The sequence below is a fragment of the Lethenteron reissneri genome, chromosome 34 (genome assembly GCF_015708825.2).
Source record: "Lethenteron reissneri isolate LAM-NWPU_2019-01 chromosome 34, ASM1570882v1, whole genome shotgun sequence".
In the NCBI taxonomy this organism is placed as follows: Eukaryota; Metazoa; Chordata; class Hyperoartia; order Petromyzontiformes; family Petromyzontidae; genus Lethenteron; species Lethenteron reissneri.
In genome coordinates, this window is record NC_083812.1 from 3,425,675 (window position 1) to 3,447,269 (window position 21,595).

General features: G+C 42.1%; 1 protein-coding gene across 7 annotated transcripts in view; it reads left to right on the plus strand.

Moving 5' to 3' along the window:
• The first annotated feature begins 6,010 nt into the window (after positions 1-6,010).
• The window catches only part of LOC133350552 (pro-neuregulin-1, membrane-bound isoform-like), a 202,266-nt gene continuing 186,681 nt past the window's right edge, over positions 6,011-21,595 (plus strand). For 4 of the 7 annotated variants that reach the window (XM_061564991.1, XM_061564992.1, XM_061564994.1 and 1 more), the window contains exons 1-2: positions 6,012-6,601; positions 6,956-8,802. In XM_061564991.1, coding sequence (XP_061420975.1) covers positions 7,980-8,802 — 823 coding nt within the window. In that variant the 5' untranslated portion in view covers positions 6,012-6,601; positions 6,956-7,979. Of the gene's footprint in view, positions 6,602-6,955; positions 8,803-21,595 lie in introns of all 7 variants that reach the window. The other 3 variants (XM_061564993.1, XM_061564996.1, XM_061564997.1) reach the window with 1 other exon arrangement.

Consider the following 21,595-nt stretch of genomic DNA (forward strand, 5'->3'; position numbering starts at 1 on the left):
TTCATCATTACAGCCGCAGTGCAATGAAAATCACATTTGCATGTACATTTGCATATTCATTTGCATGTACACATGCATGTGTGTGCATGTAAGTCTGTTGCTTATTATATGTAGAGTTTATAACACGTTAAACAGGCAATAATCCTAAAATGTATCACTTCATCAACGAACAGCACAAAAGTTGCAATCAACTTAATTTTTTTTTACAAATTGTGCTCTGGATACCTGCATTACAATAATTACGCATAATTAGATCCACGTCGTATTATTGCACATGCAACTTTTAGACTCTGTATTGTTTGAATGCCTATTTAATTCGTGTCTGCTTTAGCAGAATGGCAAAAGTGAAAAAGGGAAAAGCAGTAGCATTGCCTTCATTCATTTAGTTTGGTTGTGTGCGTGTGACAGAGCGGTACTGTAGTGGGTAGCGCGGCGCTGCGCTACGAACCCGGCGGCCCGAGTTCAATTCCCGCTCACGGCCAACACCAGTGGCGAATATTTAAACCGGCTCTGGGCCTCTCTTAGGTCGACTCAGCCTCAAATGAGTACCTGGTGTGTAAGCATCGCCACTAAGGAGACAAAGGCGGCCGGGCGTGGTGCTGTCGTGTACCGTTCCGGCCTGCATAGGTGCTCGCTAACAGCACTTGCCCCACAGTCTGTTTAGGCTATACGGGGGATCTTTGTCTTTGTTTGTCGGGAGCCCATTACGTACGCAGTTGGGAACACGTTGCAATTAACTGGAATGAATGAACTCGCGTGTGCAGAACACAACTCTTGCAGGCCACGGGGTACGGTTGGATTCCACCATTCTCTGACGCGTACTTCACGTGTTGTTGACATTAAAATACGAGGTCCACACATAAGTGAAACACTTATGGCATACCGTTTTGGATGGCTAATTTTAAGGTCCGGTGGTTCGACAATACATTTTCACCACTTTCAATTGTCATGGAATGTCCGTTAATTTAGGGGCACTTAGAATGTGAAAAATAAAATAAAATCTCAGAACATTTCATTTCTTGCCTGTACGTGTCAATGCCCACGGAGTGGCCTGGATCAGTTATATTAATGTTCCGTGCGTTTGTGAAGTCAAGTACTCATTATTTTACTGTTTAAAAGAATGATGTGTCTAGTGTTGCATCGACTTTTCTCCCCCGGTGTTAGGAGCTCAGCCAACCCAGCGAAGCTCATTCAGTGGTTGATGTTTATTGTTACGTTTGGCAGGTAGCATTTGCCAGGTGGAACCCTTCTGTGTGACCGGGGCTGGCTGATTGATGAGTGTTATTATATTCCTTAAATGTGCCTTTTCGTTGGTAATTCAAATTTATTTATACGAAATATATTGGTGCATTCATTTGCCACGTGATTAACCGTCTGCACTATTGACATATTTAACAGCATTCAAAATAATCTTCATATAAGTTGTTTTAACCATGCAATCTGATCATCATGTCTAGCTTCTCTGCAAGCCGATGTGTTTGCTTATAATTAGGCATCATGAGCATCAAGAGTTGATGCGCCTTGTGGAAATAAATCAAAGGTACGACTTGGTATGTAAAACGGTCACCTGTTTGCAGGCGTATTTGCTGTAAATCAGATATGGATTATTCTACTCATTGCGGTTGAACTATGGGGCTGGCTGTACAGCTACTCTCTTATCATGTATAAAAGCCAGGAGGTCGTATGTCACCGTCTCGTTTCATCTATTGTTTAAATTCTATACCACTAAATACAATAAATAAGTGTTATTCCAATTGGTGTCTTTAAATTGTTTTGGTGTTTCTGTTGTCTAGGGTATAATTGAATAATGACGGTAGCCCATTGATTCCAGATGTGTTTATATCCGCATCCAATGGAATGGTTGAACATCCTGGTAAACTACACACGCGACTTTATTGCACGCGAGTCTTTTCTTGATTAAAATCCAGAATACCGGTCATTAATATGCAACCGGTGTTCGGTACAACGTTAGAATACTGTCACGAAGGTACTTGCGTCTGCAAATGCTCTGTATGCAAAATCAATCGATATGAAATAACCAAATATCAAAATGAGTCAAAATATTAAAAGGACGCGATACAGACACCCGAAAGAGCCTCGATACTTATTGATGAACGGACTTCAAGGGCAGTCGCGGGCATCCTTTGTCGCAGTCGATGAGCGGGCGTCCTCCCCTCGCCTGTAGGAGTCGTTGCGCTGCGATGTCTCCTCCTCCTCGTCATCCTCCTCCTCCGGAGCGACTTTATCCCGCTGGACGTAGCTGTGACTTGGCCCCACGCCGGCAGTGGCGGCTGGGGGACTTTGACGAAGTGTGGACGCGATCTCCCCGTGGGTGTAGGCAGATACATCGCTCTCTCTCTCTCTCCGTGCAGGTGACAGACGGACAGATATCTTCACCGTGGCGATAGTCCAAGCAGTTATAAAGTCACTCTTTAAATTTCGATTTAAAGCTTTCGTGACTGCAGGGATTCATCTTCTTGGTTCTTTCGGTAAAGTCACGTAGAAGGGAAGTAATAAAATACAAAATATAAAACATAATAAAATAATTCTCACGACGTTTCGGCCACATCGCAAGCAGCCGTCCTCAGGTGAAGACCAGGTCTGACGGGGAGACAGCGTCTGAATGGCTCATTCAAACGCTGTCTCTGAATGGCTCATTCAGACGCTGTCTCCCCGACAGACCTGGTCTTCACCTGAGGACGGCTGCTTGCGTTGTGGCCGAAAAATCGTGAGAATTATTTTATTATGTTTTATTTTTATTATTTTATTACTTTATTATTTCCCTTCTACGTGACTTTACCGAAAGAACCAAGAAAAAGTCACTCTTCAGCTCGCGTTGACTGCGGCTTGTGACTTGATTGGTCCAGTTCAGCGCAGGAGGTGTTCTCTCCTCTTTGTCGATATGCTCCTTGAGTTGTACTCGTCTCTACTTATTCACCAACGATTCCTTACAACGCTCAATCTGCAACAACTCTCACGCACCTCCGATTAGCACGGATGGCTGCGTACGGTGCGAAAGAAGTTCAACACACAGATGTGCATGCGTTGTGCGTGAATTGTTGATTTGTGTACCATTGCCAGTAAGTCTAGAAAATAGTTGCAGGATTTCTTTGTTGCACGTTAAGAAGACAAAACATCACATTGGGCTGCTCATTAGCCTGTTCATGCCCTCTGTAGTCTCTTCAAAGGCGGTGGAACTCCATGAATCCCCTGGTCACGTGGGCTCGGGGTGGTGCTGTAGATCACGGGGTGCGCAAGACACCTTGGACATTGCTCCAGAGATCCACGTCGGGAAAAAATATCAGGGATTGTCACGGATTAGAGGAGGTTTTTTTGTATCTGGCCTCCAAATAAGCGGAAAATATCCACGAAAACTCGACGGTTCTAGGATTTTCAGCCCCACGGGGACGGCCGCGACATTTTGGAATTCTTGGATTTTTTGGGGGACGTATTTTATTGTGTGTTAGTAAAGGTGCAGCCCTGCAACTGCTTGTTCAAGCCACTGCCGGTGGAACGCCCTCCACCAGAGTGAGCTCTACAAAGGCCCTCTACAGCGGCGTTCTTCACTGCGCGGCCCAATGGCGGCCCCTGGTGGCCTTCAGTGCGGCCCCTGACGTGCACCCCCTGACAATACAGCAACAGATGTGAAAACACCACACATCATGGTGTCAAACCGCAGTGGTTTCAAATGTGTGGCATGCCTTCACACTGATGTCTTGTCGGCGAAAGTGCCCCCCCACCACCACCCTGAAACTTAGTGAAGAACACTACTCTAGAGGGTATTTGGCCTACTCTTCCATGTTGGACGGACGTGTTGGACTAGTTGGGAGCACCCATACTTTACCCCACCACATACAACCTGCTGATTTACCAAATTTATACTGTGCAGAGGACAGAAGTGGCAGGATTTAAGAAACGTGCTCATTGTTTCAAATGCCACGCCAGGAGATTGAACCAGTGACCTCTGGATTGCAAGGCCAGAGTGCTGATCATTACACCACGGGAGCATCTTTGAGGAAAACAAATGTGTAGCATTCCAATTGCATGTTTACGGAAACACAAAAAGAAAATACTATGATATTATCGCATGGAGATCCATAGTAAATGTTACTACTTTCGGATAACACCGAAAAATACCATCACGTGAAATGTTCCAACGTTAAAACACCATATTGGACCCTTACTAATGTTAAACACAGTTGACATAGCAACTGATTTGGCTAGGTTTCAAATGCAATACTCGCATGCCTAGGATTTGAACTTGGGTGGCTGGGATTATATTGCATTTCTCTGATCAATATCCGACCACGTACACTCTCGTATACATGCACACCGGCACACGATCACACACGTGCACACAAAGGACACACGCATACAGTAAATTGATCTTTCTCTTGTAAGCTTCCCAATATGCTGCTCCCCACAGCCTCCTAATTTGTACCTCAGCTTGATCTCATACATGACACTCTGCCAATACATTTATATCATTCAATGTTAAGCGAGTGTAATGGTTTACTTCGTAATACGCTATTGGTGCAATTCATCGCTATATGGTCTGTATACGTATTCAGCGACATGGCCAATCTTTTCACGTGTTCCATTATATTTCATCCATATTTAAATGAGGTAATGATGCATTGCATGCACCTGCTCATTTGGCAAAATAATAATACAGCGCGTATGAGACTGTTTTTTGGAAAGAGTTATGTTTGCATGTGAATCTTGTCATAAGCGTATTCGAAGTATCACGTAAGCCAGAGACGCTGCAAATCCTTTGCTGATATATCTGTCAACCTAAGGGAGCATGTGTCTCAAATAGGGCTTCATTTCTCACCAAATGTTTTCTGGGTTCTGCCAACCCCCAACTACCCAAACCTCAAATCCTCAGACCCCCCTTCCCCCCGACAGCAGTATGGGGAGGGGCTATTTTCTGGAGCTTAACCTGGACACCTCCATCTGAAAAATAAGCCCTCACCTCAAGCAATTAACATAGATGCAAAAATGCAATGAGTGCAAAGTTACTAACAATTTTTGTTACCAATTTCTGGTGACGTACAATGTCACCTTTGATCCAATCTGTGCTTAGAGCGTATTACTCCTCAATTAAGCGTACCTTTCCCTTATAGGAATACACATACATGATCCTCTTTGAACTAAAGGCCCAACCGAAAAAAGGCCCTCTGGAGCATCGGTGCATGACTTCCCGTTGTACATTTCACACGTCAACGTTGGGTAGCGCTTTGTCACTAATTTCAGCCTTGGCTGCATGAGTTCCCGAAGGAACCACACACACTCTCTCTCTCTCTCCCCCGCCACCCGTTTTCCTCGCAGTGATAAAGCAGTCCATTTCCCCGCTCCGTACTCCCAGCCCCGTTGCAATTTAATTATTAATCACTCGACATGGTTGTTATCCATTGTGGGGCCCACTTTACCTGCAGAAGTATGAGACCGCATTTGCCGCTTCTCTCGATGTTGTATGCCAAATTTTATGCATCTCAATTTTTCTTTTTTTACGTTTGCTGATCAAAGCGGCCGTCATGAAACCTGTGTACATCATTGATTTGATGTAGGTCGTGGTGTGTGAGGGGGGTGATTTTTAGGGGAGGGGCGGGGGTGTTTTTTCATGATTTTCCAGATGTTGACCATTAACCCATGCATTATTCCATCTCAACTGGAAATGCATTGGTAATTACATAATTGCTACAATCTTACCAGATTCATTACCAACTTCTACCTGCATCCCAAAAGGTAAAATTTGTTTCGTAACATTAATTGCAGAGCCTGTGTTGAAGAAAAAAAAATAATGAGCAATCGTTCCTAAACAAAAAAAAATCCTGGCCGTTAGGCTGGTTCATCGAATGATTAGGACCGACAAAATGCCTGCAACCTTCATGCATCCTACCCCCACGGAGAACGGCACGTTGGTACACTCCAAACAACCTGACAGCCACGAGCCTCCACCCCTTTTCTGGAACCCACGTGGTACGGTCCGCTGTCAGGGAGCAATTGTGCGCGAGGAAGACCGGAGAGAGCAGGGCAGACAGGCAGTGAGAGGGTGGTGCTCGCAAGCTCTCTTCCAAGTGGAGGAATGAGGCTGCAGACCATTCGGAGCTCCTCCTGGGATCGGCTTTCGCGTGCTTCCCGTGACAAAGTGAGGCAGGAGAGAGCGATGTAGCTGCGTGACGCGTGCACATCACCTTTGGACGGACCTTCATCCCTTTTTCCAACGCTTGAAGCGAGCCTCCTGCATATTTGCCTCTGTCGCAGTGGGTCCTGCGCGATCGCAGAAATGTTCGCCGCCGCTCCGAGGAGACTGGTGGAATGGAAGTCAGAATTCGATGATGGACCATCCTTCAATTCATTACAATTGTGCATGTAATTACGGCGGACGAGGCATTTTCATGGGAGAACTTTGAATTCCGGCGGCCTGTAATATTTGGAAAATTGCAATTTTTGTGCGCATTGTGCAAATGTAAAGATTGTTTCTACGGAGGAAAAAAACGAGCAAAGAATACGTGCAACAAAAAAAATCCAGAGCGCCAGAGATGAAAGTAGCGTTGTGTACAGGGAATCTGGAGGCGGATACCTTTCACAATTCACAGTAAGTGTTATAAACATTACTGAAACATATTTTATTTATTTAGCGTATGCTTTATTGTTACGTGCAAATTTTATGTCTTTGGTAATGTAAAATGTAATGAGGTTAAATATCATGTGATATGTTTTAAGAAATATACTGTCATAGACATTTTTTTTTTAATGTTAAAATCAGTTGATGTTTTGGCAGTGAATCCATCAGTATAAGGTTGACTTACTGAAATTTTTGAAATATATATTTGAGTATTATTTTCTCATTTTCGAGGCATTGTATAATGTCCTTGCAAGGGTAAAATGTCAAGTAACATTTAAGTCCTATAACCCCATCTTCTGGAGTCTTGTGCACATCTATCTCCAGATGAATGCTTGCTTTTGGAGGCTGAAGATGCTTGCAGTGACCTAAAAGGAATAAGCAAACATATGCTTGCATGATGACGCCCTTGAATGACTGACGCAGGAGGGCTCTAGAGTGATTTTTCCCCCCTCAGAAAAAGAATTGGGGTGTCCTGGCTGTGAACGTCAATCAGGCAATACCAAATTGTTCTGCTTATGCAGCCTGGATTGCCTCATTATTGGATTTGCTGTTGATGGCATGTCACAACCTGCAAGCCCTCCGTATGAGGACAAAGATTCATCCCGTCGTCATCTGGAGGCTGGTCAGTTATCGACGATGCTTTTGGCAATTAAACTGGCAGCTAAATTTCAGTGACACTTGAAAAGAAAATGCCCGACAATATATTGTGAAAGAAAATATATATAAAAATGCGTGTAATTATTTAAATAAGTTATTTATTTTTTAATATATTTAAAAATGAAATGGAATTTCTTTAATATTAGCAATGCAAATAAGCAGTGACGCTCAGAACAAAACAATCTGCATTGAGAAGATAATTAAGCTTGGCTTGGTATTTAGCTTTGGATACTATTGTTTTGTGACGAACACAATAAGGAGATGCCCTGCTTGTAACAGTGTATCAATTTCAGTATTCAGCATTGCTAGCTTTCAGGATCAATTTAGGTCTGTTTGAAATCGAATACACAATTAGGATTTTTCCAGCCAGCAATTGCCTAAAGGTGTGTTGAATCAGCAGGGCTGAAGACATTTTAGCTGCAGTAATTATCCTACACAGCTGCTGAGCCTGATATGATTGAGCTGAGCCACAAATTTCGCTGTATCGACGGATCTCAATGCGAGGCACAGAGGATCAGATTGTAGCCGGAGGCTGAGATCACTTTGCGGCCATGAGGAAGTAATTGATCAGCGCTCACGCCTGATTTCTTACTGACCGTTAAGAGCACGGAGCCCTCTGGGGAAGGCCTCCAGGAGGTGGCAGCGGTGTGTGGCAGCAGGAAGGGGATTGTGGTGATCTCCGGCAGCCAGGATGCCTGAGCCGGCAGCAAGCTATGGGGCCTGTGAAATTACCATTGGACCACCGGCTCAGGAGGAGGCCGAAGTTATGCCGGAGGAAGGAGCGCCTGCGGAGTCAACGGTGGAAAAACCGGCGAGGCCAAATGCGTCGCCGCTCCGGGTTTGCCGACGGCTCGAGATGCTCTGCATCATCCCGATGGCCATTTGCTTCGTGGCCCTTGGGCTCTGCATCACGGGCCTCAAGTGGGTGTTTGCCGACAGAAGTTCGGAGCCATCTCCTCCCTACACAGACTTTTATCCAGATCCAAATCGGGTTGGCCAAGATCAACCAGTTATCCCACCGCCTCCTACACTGCACAACAATCGCTCCATCAACCCAGATACAAAGTTTCCCAGTTCAACGACCCCGACCTTCAACTGGAATCAAAATCAAAACTCCAACATGGACATGACTGTGCATTCGACCCGGAACCGGACTACCCACCACCATCCTCATCACCCAGATCGAACCAAGGTCAACATCAACCGACCGACATTTGACTCAAACAGAACTCCAACGGTTAACCTCAACCGAAAACCATCCCAAAAGCCGTCTTCCGTCACGAGAACTCCGTCAAAATTCCATACCCCCCGTGTGTCTATCAACCACTCCACGCTTGTGCCACCACCAATATTTCCACCTGTTCCTACATCCAATCTGTCCCCCATCGCTCCCCCATCTTCCTCCTCATCCATTTCCGAGTTTGAGGATGGATATGTGAGCTCCGCAGCGCCGGAGTCCGGAGAGGACTCGGAGGAGGAAGAAAACACAGCGGTGGTCGATACAGGCGACGACTGTGAGTACTTTGGGCTTTTTCACGATAGTGGAAAAACAAAAATAATCATCGTAACAAAAAAAGCAGCCGTTTTTACGTCACGAGCTTTCGTTGATGCATCGTAGTTAAAAAGCAATGCACATTGGGATACAGCTGAATGCACACATTTAGGTTAGATATTATAGATTATTGCAAGTGTGAGCAGCCATTAAGTAAGCCGTCACTGTATATGCAATGAAACACATACAATACCTTCCCATAGAAAAGTCCGTGCCATTAAAAACGAAGTCAGCAGCTGTACACGGAGTAGGGATCGCGTGTGTATCTTGAAATATGCTCTGAAATAGGCTGTTTGAGAAGTGTCGCTGTGAGCTTTTGCTGTTTTCGTGACCTGGAGGTGGCGAAGGAGGAGAACTTGATTGCATTTGGCTCACGACGGCACACGTGTCCATCCTGGCCATACCTTTAACCTTGACAGATGACCCTAGTTACAGCAGTTGACCTGGAAAGTCACAACCATTTTGCTGTGGTGTGTGATGAGGGGGGGGAATGCTCGAGTATGTTTTTTTTTGCATTAAAAAAACGGGACATCTTTAATCGCCACTCAATTCTGTGTTAATGTTTCGTTAAAGTGGCACTTTACCTTTTGTTGTTACATAATGCAATTATCTGGTCTAATCATGTCCCATTCGTTTGGCTATGCCTGGCTTAGATTTTTTGCGCTGCAGAAAATTGTCGTACCTGCAGAGAGAAAAAGCGAAATTTGCCTGTTCATTTTGAGTCGCTCGTTTGAAGTGCACAGCTTCGAGATGCATCGCTGCGCTGCGAATGTTGTAAGAGGCCCGAGGGGTGATCTCTCTTTAAGATCTCACTTTATAAAAAAAGAAAATCCTAGAGGGGGTTTGTTAATTTACTAAAACAACAAAGGTGTCGGAAATATCGGCGTACGAAGGATTCGATGAATAAATTAAATAACGGCGTTTGGGAAAATGGAGTCTTGAAAGAAAGGGTGAGAGAGAGAGAGGCAATGTTTAGAGCTGTAGCCAGTGGCAAATGTTATCATCAGCTATGGGCATTGCAACACACGACTGCATTTATAAAGGAAAATACTGTCGGGAAACTGCCGCTGACCACGTGAACGAAAAATTAGACGGTGATCCACAGCATCTCCCTGCGTTTGCTTCTGCTGCAGTGATGGATACAATACAGTCGGTCATTTATCAGAGTTAAGCTTCTACGTGTAATTTGCTACCGTTGCAATATATATATTTTTCAAGCTAAAATAGGTGGAAATTGGATTTGTTTAATGGAACAAACGTGATGTGTTAAAATGACAACGTATGATATTGTTCAGTCGTGTACGAAATGCAGGTGGTATGGTTCATTCTGCGCTATTGAATACTTTTTAAGAAGCACATGTATTGTGTACGTGCAATACAGGAGTATGATATATGCTATGGGAACAGGATGACACAATTACATACAGGGTTAGTGCATGCTTCGTTGCTTTTCATTATTTACAGAAAGTTGCCTGTAAAACCAATGCAATGCAATATTAAGTGATTTTTGCAGAGATTCAGGGAATGCCAAACGATTTATTCGAAGGTCAAATTGACTCTTTAACACGCCTTTTCTTTTTTTATCATCCACGCTATGCCTACAATTAAACACTCTTGAAAACCCACATCTTTTATATTTTCTGCAGATGTACAAGACGCATTTGCAAATAATTGCCGTACTAATAAGCGTAAAGGAAGAACTGTAAGCAACATCCAACACACGTGTTAGCATCTGATGTTATCTGTGCTTGTTGTGACCAAGAAGTGACGTCTTGGCGTGTAATCTTATTGGCTACATTCAGTTTAATGTCAACTCCACTTATCGTGACGCGTTTTGAGATCTCAGTGGCAAGGTGAAAGATGGACTCGGCTGGAAAATATGAGACCATGTTATGTACACATACTGCGCGCGCGCGTGTGTGTGTTTGAGCAAAGCATTATAACATCATTTAAGTATGATAACTATGTTTTTATTCTAGACTCATACATTATACATCTAGTTTTGGTGACCTTTGTCTAACGCCTGGCACTCTGTACGCTGTGCATAACGCTGCTGGGTAGTTCTACGTCGATCTTCGCGCAATAAAAAATAGTGTTTCATCGTAGGCTTATATTAAAATTGTAACTAATTATTAGTTTGTTACAAGAATCATCAATTCTCTCCAAAAAAATACCAGCGCCGCTTTTGATAGATGGCAATGTAGCTCTGTTTTTGTATTTTTTTCTTTTTCGTTTTGCACACCATTTCTGATTAAGTAAATTCAATACAATCGTTACATTTTTGTCTTTTTCATTCATTTGTTTTAATGAACCCGTCGTGTGACGGACAATTACACGAGTTTAACATGTTTGTTGTGGTGAATATTTCTCGATCACACACATGCATGCTCTTGAAACTTATATTTCAAAAGGAAATTTAAGTGCAATAATTTCCCATCATCAACGTTGCTTTTCTGTTTAACCCAATGCATACAGCTTGAATAATTGTAACCGTTAAACATAACATTTCAAGCATAATCTTACCCTTCAATTGCACAGTAATGCACTGCTTTTCATGTTTAAGCTCTCTACAAAAATGGCAAAATTAATGCTGCAGATAATTGCATCTTGATACGAATGTCTAAAACCACAGTTGCTTGTCTGCAGAGAAGCGCAGGTGCGGGATTCATGCAGATCCCAAAAATCGAAACATAAAAAAAACCGGCTTCACGTTTATCCATCGAGTGCATGATTATCACACTCGTTTCCTTCGACAAAACAGCACAATTCAGCAGCAGCGGCAGCTGAAATAACATTCATAGTTATCTCGCCATTTATAGTAATCTAACGATAGAGTAATCTACTTCCCAGGTGTGGACAGTCTCGTCTTTTACACTTTGAATTGCTCTTAGAGGATAAGAATCTCCAATTATGCCCGATCGCCCTCTGTGTCCAGGTCAACTGGATCGGCGAGAAAAAAATATAGTGCATCCATTTCGTTTGTATTACGAACAGCAACAAATTTTTATAGCTAAGCATTCTCCTTACAGAGTGACGGTCTATTATTTTCTATGCTTCGATTTAAATATGCATGTTGAATAATTTATTCTAATTTAAAACAAACAAGATTTTATGATCATTTCCACCCCCCCCCCCCATAACAATTAGTGAGCTAAAGGTATAAGCACGTCATGGAAATGTAATGCAATAAAATAGAATTTGTGTGTGAAAATTGTCATTTATTTTGGCAAGATTTTTTAGCAGCTTGTTTGTTCGTTCTCGTGCGGCAATTATGCAGAGGGATTTGGAGTGCGTAAACACTTTAGCAGGCGCTCGCAAACACCACTTCCCCCTATGGTCAGGAGGATAAAAGTGTCTGTTGTTCACAGCATGAAAAATACAAAGTCTGGAAAGTAGAAAGCGACGACAAAAATACACAATTTGCAAGTTCAATACCCGGTCAAGTTTTAGACTCACGCTGGCAATCCCTCCGAGCGCAAAGACATGAGAATTACTTTGTCTGGAATCGAATAGTTGGTCGTTCTGGAGGGAGACTGCCAAATCTACGCCTATGGCTCTCAAGGCCGCCGACGGAGATGAGCTTTTTGTCTTCAACAGGGAGACATTTAAACTGTGTAGACTTGAATACATGAACGAAAAATTTTCTATAAAAAAAAAGTAGCAACCATTATCTATCCAGTGGTGCATGAATGCCTTTTCAAGCCATCTCCTTGTCTGCATTTATGAAGCAAGAGTTTGTCTCGTCATTGGCCACTTAATTTTTGAAACTATTTAACATTTACCAGGTAAGTCCCACTCAGCGATGTAGCTCTTTTTTTCAGAAGCGACCTGGCTCAACGGAGTGGCTTATCGCTTGGAAATTTAAAGTAGCCAAATACTCTAAAGGCACATTGATCATAAATGTGGAGTGGAAAACGAGAGCACGCGACCACGGTGAGAACAGGCAAGCTCCAAATATACCGGCGTCAGGGTCGTGATCGAACCCAACAACCTCCTGTATCAGTTTAACACGTAGGCTTTCGCGACCAATGTTATTCATAATCAACGTTTTTGAGTTTAGATCGCGTTATTTATAAATGTGTCGTAACCCTCCACCACCCGACACGGCCAATCAGTAAAAAAGTGTCACGTTGACAAAAGACAAATAGTTCACTGCTTTAGCCCACCGGTGTGTTGAAGCCACAACATTTACACAACACACCGGTGGGCTAAAGCAGTGAACTATTTGTCTTTTGTCAACGTGACACTTTTTTACTGATTGGCCGTGTCGGGTGGTGGAGGGTTACGACACATTTATAAATAACGCGATCTAAACCCAAAAACGTTGATTATGAACCTCCTGTATACTCGTCGAGGTGGTTAACATCTCGCTACCATGGAACATTTTTTAGTCTCTTCGGTGCAAATGTCGCTTCTTTTGCCTGCCGCTCAAGCGTTAGTCTTGACCAGCGGCCATGACCCCTTCCAGGAACGTGTGCCCCCCTATCCAAGCCCGCTCGCTTGTTTACGTCAATTTCACATCTCTGCTTACGTATGATCTTTAGTCCACGTGATCATCTTTCTGACATGTAACGCTTTTATTGACACATTTACCTGTTTATGTTCCTGTTGATTGATATCTTATATATGAAAACTGCACAAAATTACATTAAATGTATATTTGAATGCTCTTTCATTGACATCAATATCTCTCCCCATTTCTCACCCAGTGACTAAATCGCCCTGAATGTCTCCAATCTTGTCAGCCCTTGGAAGGTAATGAGGGTGGAGCCTTGTTAGTACTCGGATGGGAGACTGCCTGAGAATACCAAGTGTTGTAAGGTCAGATCAGGCTGTGATGTTACATCGAATTTTAGTTTAGCAGTGGAGTCCTGAATCCATCTTTTTTTAAGCTCTGTGTCATCCCTTTCACTCTGAATTTTCTCCGGGAAGTCTGCTTTCCTCCCACACGAAGTAAAATATTAATTTGAGGAACTGGTAAAAAATATTCCAATGCAAAACCCTCCTGACATAATTTATTCAGAGTATCAGTGAGGAATTCCCCAGGTGGATTAAGGGCATTATTGTGTTATTATTTATGTCTCACACTTGTGCAAGCACGTGTTTTCTGAGCGACATGGAACGGTTAGAAATGGGCACCAGAAGAACATTGTATGGCACGGAGAGCTGGCTTCTCGGAGTGATGGGTGTCTTGAGTTTCTGGTGAGGTTTGGGGGGAGCTCCGATGGATCTTTTTTGGAATTGAGAACTGACAGCCAATTCACTGCAAACTCAATCAATATATTTCCTTGTCTCGTGTTTGGCTCTCGCCTATTAAAAGTGGAGCTTGCTGATGAATAGTCATTTTTAAAAGTGCGCACATTATTGCCTTTGATTATTTTATATATATCTTTAGAGCATGAGAAAGCAGTCATTTGTCTGTCACAGGCGTATCCTTTTAAACGCATTCCAACTGAGGTTGAAAGCAATGACGCATTAGCTCTGTCTGTTTGTCTCTACCTGGGGTGCGTGATAACTTTCATAGAGACTATCTTTTGCGAGCAGAACTTTGCTTTAAGACTATTGCAAGACAAAACTTTCACCTATCGCGAACAAAACAAGTATAAACTATGTGCTGCTCTCAGAAACTTGCCCTATTGTAATAAAAAACTGCCAAATTGATCGAAGGATTCTCAAAACTTGGTGATACAAACCATAGTGAAAAAGTTTATTGTAAAATATCCAAATAATATTTGCCCTGACAGCTTCCGTACAGATAACTAAACACTTACAAAAGGCAAACATTTCGATTTAAAGCTTTCGTGACTGCAGGGATTCATCTTCTTGGTTCTTTCGGTAAAGTCACGTAGAAGGGAAATAATAAAATAAAATAAATAAAATAAAACATAATAATTATGTTTACATTTTATTATTTTATTATTTCCCTTCTACGTGACTTTACAGAAAGAACCAAGAAGAGGCAAACATTTGTTGGAAAAGTGCAATGTAATCCACGCGTATTCGTACTTTTTTCACCCCAAAATCGTATTTCTTTATTCAATTCCTCCCTTAAATAGTTATTTCGTTTGATTCGCATCCACAATAATCTGAGAGTGTTGTGTTAACGTCTCTAAGTGACCACACGTAGAGCAGCTACGATCATTGCAGGTGAAGCTTCTGGGGCACCCACAGGAAAGGGGTCACAGACTGACCAACGTGTCCCTACATTTGGCACGCAATGATAATGGTTCCAATGACCTTCAATTAGTTAAACGATGGTACGCAACCACGTTATGGTAAACCACGGTGTATGAATGAAACTCACATATTTACTAATGCTCGTGTTTTATACTCAAGGGAACATTGTTTAAGTTAAATGTTATCGTATAAATATATACAGCAGTATATATGTATTAGCATATGATTATAAATAATGCTGGCCTGGTAGCATCTTTGGACTTGGTCTATGGAGTGGTGAAAAGGTAGTCTTCTGACGATATTAAGCAGACTAAAAATATAATCTTCTTGGTTCTTTCGGTAAAGTCAGGTAGAATGGAAATAATAAAATAATAAAAATAAAACAATTGAATAATTCACACGACGTTTCGGCCACAACACAAGCAGCCGTCCTCAGGTGAAGAACAGGTCTGTCGGAAAGACAGCGTCTGAATGGGCCATTCTACGTGACTTTACCGAAAGAACCAAGAAGATGAATCCCTACAGTCACGAAAGCTTTAAATCGAAATTTAAAAATATAATTTCCACGCTTTATAGATATTTGTCCATGTTTCCACAATAATTCACATTAATGGCTTCTGTCAACACATCAATCAGCTCCTTTTTTTCTGTAAACATTTTGTTTTAATATAACCGTCTTTTAAATGATCTCCTTTGATCTAAAGTTAGGTCTACAGGCTAAATACACGCATCAATTAATATCGTACATTTGTAAATATTTGTTTTTGTTTGTGATGCAGCCTACTCGTGGGGCAATAACACTGTTCCAGTGTGGTCGTGGTGCCACAACGTGTATACATGTTGCCAGAGGAGTACATTAATGTGACACAACTTGGCAAGATGACATTTCACACACATTACAGTTAGCAGACATTTCACTTCGCTGTGGATACATTGTACGTGGGGACGTGTTTGCTTATTTGAGAAGGCATTTCATAAGCAAGCCTCATTGAAGACTTGTATGCGTGTATGTTGCGGCAATAAATGACGCTTCCGTGGTGCAATAGTTGGCACACTGGACTTGCAATCCAGACGACGCCGGTTCAATTCCATCTCGTCACATTGGGCAAGTTGATTAAACTCCCTCGCTGAATGTCTGCCCATCAGTATGGATGTGTGCACCACAGTCACTCGATCGGCAGGGCACGTGTGATGGAGTAAAGTGTGCGTGGAAGAGTAGGCCAAATGCCCCATAGAGAGGCTCTCAGTTCAAGAGTTCCTCGAGGGACGGGTTGCGTTCAGCGGCAGTGGCATGAGCAGGCCATTGCAGGGCTGCACCTTCCATTCATGTTAAGTAAGACAACGCGATGGGCTTCTCAGTACGAGGTAGCATACCGCTCCAAATGAGCATTTTTCAAAGGTCATTTGAATACGCGGACGCTATTAAGCCTCGCTCGCATTTCAGCGAGTGCTGCATGCATGAAATATTGAGGCTTCATGATATTTACTGGCCTTGTAGTTAAAATCTGCGTCACTTCAGTATTCATACACAGGCTTCAATAGGTGGGGACTTTGCTCAAGGGGCAGGAGGGAGCTAAGTTAGGTCTGGTCTAACATATCAAGCGGCATCTCTGATCTTTGCTGCTTATCGAGATAAGCTTTTCACATAATGTGTTTGTTTATGGTTTTACATGCTAATTGGTTGGCAGCATTAAAATGAATATTGTTCGTTTACCTTGCTTATTGTTGCCCTTGGCATTTTGTTTAAGAACGCTATGTTTGCTTTGAATACAGCTCATTAGAGGATTCAGAGTTAATTATGGTGAAGCAAGCACAATGAATGCATTTCTCTACCTAAATGTGAAGTATCTGTGTGCTAATTGTAATTAAAAGGGAGAGGAATCGTGGGTAATGAGGTACTGTGTTTTAACAGGGGCTGTAAATCACTGTTTTAATTCCGAATAAGCCAAAGAGAGGTCTACATTGAAATAAAAAAATGTTTTTATGACTTAGTTTGATGTGGACATGGTTTTTTGCCCTTTATAATTCACAGTGCATTGCAGCTGTGTCCTGTGAAAGTTATTTATGGTCTGATTAATATTTAATTGATGTAATGTAATGTGAGATTATCATTTTAGTGCTGTGACATTAATGTCTAAGAAGCAATCTGGACTAAATTCTAAAGTGACTGCCATGTGCCCACTCTCTTATACTGTAGTACATGACACTTATGTCAAAGTCTAATGGATAAACGATACCCTTCACATTGCTGTTAAAAATATATAGAGCAGAATGTGGGCATGTGCATCAGATATTGTTTTTAGGCATTATTAACTAAATTCAATTCGCGACAAGTTTCCCTGCAGACCACAATGTTCCATGCGTGGCACAGATGGCTTCTCTACTTTTGCAGAATGTCCTGCCACCAATGTCTTCAATCATCGGAATAGTGAAGAGCAGTGAAAATTGTCCTAGTTAACAAGTAAATATCTTCACTTTTAGTTTGTGATGCTAGCCATCTGTGCCAGATATGGGATGTTACTGTTTTTTTTGGCTTTATTCAACAGCCAACTTTTGAACCCTTCCCACACCAACATTCACATACAGTTTTCCCTAACACATGTTTACATTATAGCATAGAGGGGTAATGGTGGCACAGTGGTAAGTGCCACGGTAGCGAGATGTTAACTACCTCGCCTCGTATACAGGAGGTCGTGGGTTCGATCTCAACCCTGATGCCTGCTGTGTATTTGGAGTTTGCATGTTCTCAATGTGGTCACGTGGATTTTTCTCCGGATCCTCCATTTTTTCCCTCCACGTTTAGAAATAATATGCATTAATAGATTTTGGCAGACACTATAAATTTCCACAGAATAAGCAACTTTTTTGAGCTATCATTTGTGGCAAAGTCGCTTCTGAAAAATAAATATATAGCTCAGTAGGCCTTACCCAGTAAACGTTTTTTTTTATTAAATAATAGTCAAATGTACAATTTACATATTTAATGCTACCCTTCAAGATTGTCAAATTATCTCCTGAGCTGCTATTTTAAGACACCAACATAAACTGTCTAAATATGCACACGGTCTTACACAAAAGTCAATTTTAGGCCAATTTAAAGTAGCACTGCGTAGAAATGAATCACCCTGGGCAATACAATTAGCAACTGTTCACATGTTCGCGACCACACAGCGGCAAGGCTTGTAGAGTCATTGGCCGTGGCATATACCTACAGCAATTCATTGTAATCGTCGTCAGTGTGTTTGTGCATTCAACTGTTCGATTTCTTTTGTTATGAAAAATTAAATTGCCAGCCATATATTTGATGGTGATATATGGACCGTGCATTGTATGGTAATGAAACAGGGAAGGAAACCATTTTTCCCTTCTAATTATAGCCAGGAGCAATCCGCTGACCTGTCTTTTTTTATTCACCTTCTTACATAACATAAGTTATCTTTTCAGTGATTTAAAAACTGTCAATACTGTGTTGATCAATGGTAATTGAAAGTAATTATATTTCTGAAAAGGTCTTACGGCTTTCACGGACTGGTAAGCATATATAGACAACATATTTGCATACGCTGTTGTGTGCTTTTTTTCACAACGATTTGCCTCCACACTCAATTGAGTTAGAACTTAATCACTACCGACATATCATTCCTGAAATAACTCAAAATGTTCCTAATAGGCACTTTTCTAATGCCTTAACCATACACTGTGTGTGTGTGTGCAGTTCAAAGGAAATTGCATGGAAACTTAATTGTTGCAACTATGGTGTGGCTTCATCTATGAAGATTTGGTTAAAACATTCACAGGCTTTAAATCTTGACTTAAAGCTTTCGTGACTGCAGGAATTCATATACTTTGGGTCTTTCGGTAAAGCCACGTAGAAGAAGAAAATTATAAAAATAATAATACAAATTATAACAATATCACGTCGTTTCGATCGCAACACAAGCAATCATCATCAGGTGAAAAATGGGAGAGAGCTCGGCAAGAGCCACCGCCACATCGAGGAAAACAAGCAACGGTAGCTGTGTGAGTGAATGTAACTCAGAGAGTCAAAAATGTTAATTTCATCTCTAGCCCCGCCCATTTACCCTTGGGCTACACCCATCTCACACCTTTATAACATCCTGCCTCAGCAGCTCTCCCGCTATATTTTTTCACCTGATGACGATTGCTTGTGTTGCGATCGAAACGTCGTGAAATTACTATTTTTATATTTTTTTCTATCTACGTGGCTTTACCGACAGACCCAAAGAATATTCACAGGCTTTGCTCTTACCTTCTTATTATTTCTTACCGCACTCTGAAATCTTCCCACTCCCACTGTTCCAGTAAAGCACCTTGTCTTCTCCTGTCGTGGCTCAAGGCATAAGCAAACTATGCAAGAATCTACGGCCCCAGGCAGATCAAGGGCCCCCAGATGCATTATTAAATTGGGATACACCACATTTCAACCCAAATTATATTAAAACTAAACTAAAGCTGAACTTTGATTTAAAGCTTTCGTGACTGCAGGGATTCATATTCTTGGTTCTTTCGGTAAAGTTACGTAGAAGGGAAATAATAACATAATACAAATAGAAAACAATAAAAATTCTCACGATGTTTCGACTGCAACACAAGCAATCATCAATTAGGTGTGAAATCCACAGCAAGAAAATTTGAAAAAAGTGGCGGTTTTTCCTAACATCAGCACCACAGACAGCGATTTGGCAGTTGGCCAGATGGACGAGTCCATCTTTGTTCGGGGAAAAGAGGAGGGGGAAGAAAATGGAATGCGGTCTGAAAGTCACCGTAAGCGTGAACACAATCAATTAAGACCCGAAATGGTTTATCAAATCCTTCCAATGATTGCTTGTGTTGCAGTCGAAACGTCGTGAGAATTTGTATTGTTTTATATTTTTTATTTTATTATTTCCCTTCTACGTGACTTTACCGAAACAACCAAGAATATAAAGCTGAACTATTTTTATTTCACCAGGTAAGGCCTATTGAGCTATGTAGCTCTTTTTTGTCAGAAATGACCTGGCCACAAATGATAATCCAACAAAGTGGCTTATCGTGTGGAAATTTATAGCAGCCTAATACTAATGTTCAGATCCTAATGAGCACAAAACCAATTACAATAAAATTCCAACTAACCATTCTCATCACTATCTTGTCAGGAGCTCTCTTTTCTCTCCACACCATATCTCTGTTGGCTATCGCATTGCAATATATCTCCGTATCGTTCCCATCTTCTTGCACCTCCATCATTTTTCGTGCATATTTCTCTCATATTTGCCACATATTTATCTCTCGTTTACATATCTTCCATCACCTCACTTGGGAGTTTTATAAATTGAAAGCGGGGTGTCCGCCCCCTGCCCTCCCCCCCTAAACATACTTCCTGCTTCGGGCTCCCAATTGGCCACCATCACCTCTCTTGCCTTCTCTCGATGTCTTATCTGAAATGTTCCACGAAATATGTGCACGACGTTATATGTCGCTTTTTTCTATGCTGCTCCCAATGTCTGAAACATATGTCTTCTTCCGTTCACAATTCCATATCTTTAGTCATTGTTTAAGTCAAAAACAGGCATTTATTTCCGTTAAACGTAACTCACTTCATTTAACCTTATTCATGTACATCACAATACCACTATATTAACTTGGGTTTATTTTCTTTTATCACGTAATATTTACCTCTAAACCCAAACCTTATGGTGAATTTCGATGTTTCATCGGTTTTCAAGTAAAATTGTAGCGTAATAATTGTACGTGGATACAATCCAAACCAGAATGTCATACATTATTTTTTATTTTAACACAAATTGTTGCCAAATTGGGCTAGGATGCTTAATTAACTCAACGTTAATTTGCCCATAACAATAAGATGCCGCTTAATAATAATGAGTTTTTGCTGCAGCGTAATGGTTGAGCACACTGGACCTGCAATTCAGAGGTCGCTGCTTCAGTGTCAGTTGAAACGACGGTGCAGGTTTCTTAAATCCACCCCCCCCCCCGCGTTCAGTGTCAGTTGAAACAACGGTGCAGGTTTCTTAAATCCATCCCCACCCCCCGCGTTCAGTGTCAGTTGAAACAACGGTGCAAGTTTCTTAAATCCACCCCCCCCCCCCCCCGCGTTCAGTGTCAGTTAAAACAACGGTGCAGGTTTCTTAAATCCATCCCCACCCCCCGCGTTCAGTGTCAGATGAAACAACGGTGCAGGTTTCTTAAATCCACCCCCACCCCCCGCGTTCAGTGTCAGTTGAAACAACGGTGCAGGTTTCTTAAATCCACCCTCCCCCGCGTTCAGTGTCAGATGAAACAACGGTGCAGGTTTCTTAAATCCACCCTCCCCCGCGTTCAGTGTCAGTTGAAACAACGGTGCAGGTTTCGTTCATTGAAACAACGTGCAGGTTTCTTAAATCCACCCCCCCCCCCCGCGTTCAGTGTCAGTTGAAACAACGGTGCAGGTTTCTTAAATCACCCCCCCCCCCCGCGTTCAGTGTCAGTTGAAACAACGGTGCAGGTTTATTAAATCCACCCCCACCCCCCGCGTTCAGTGTCAGTTGAAACAACGGTGCAGGTTTCTTAAATCCTCC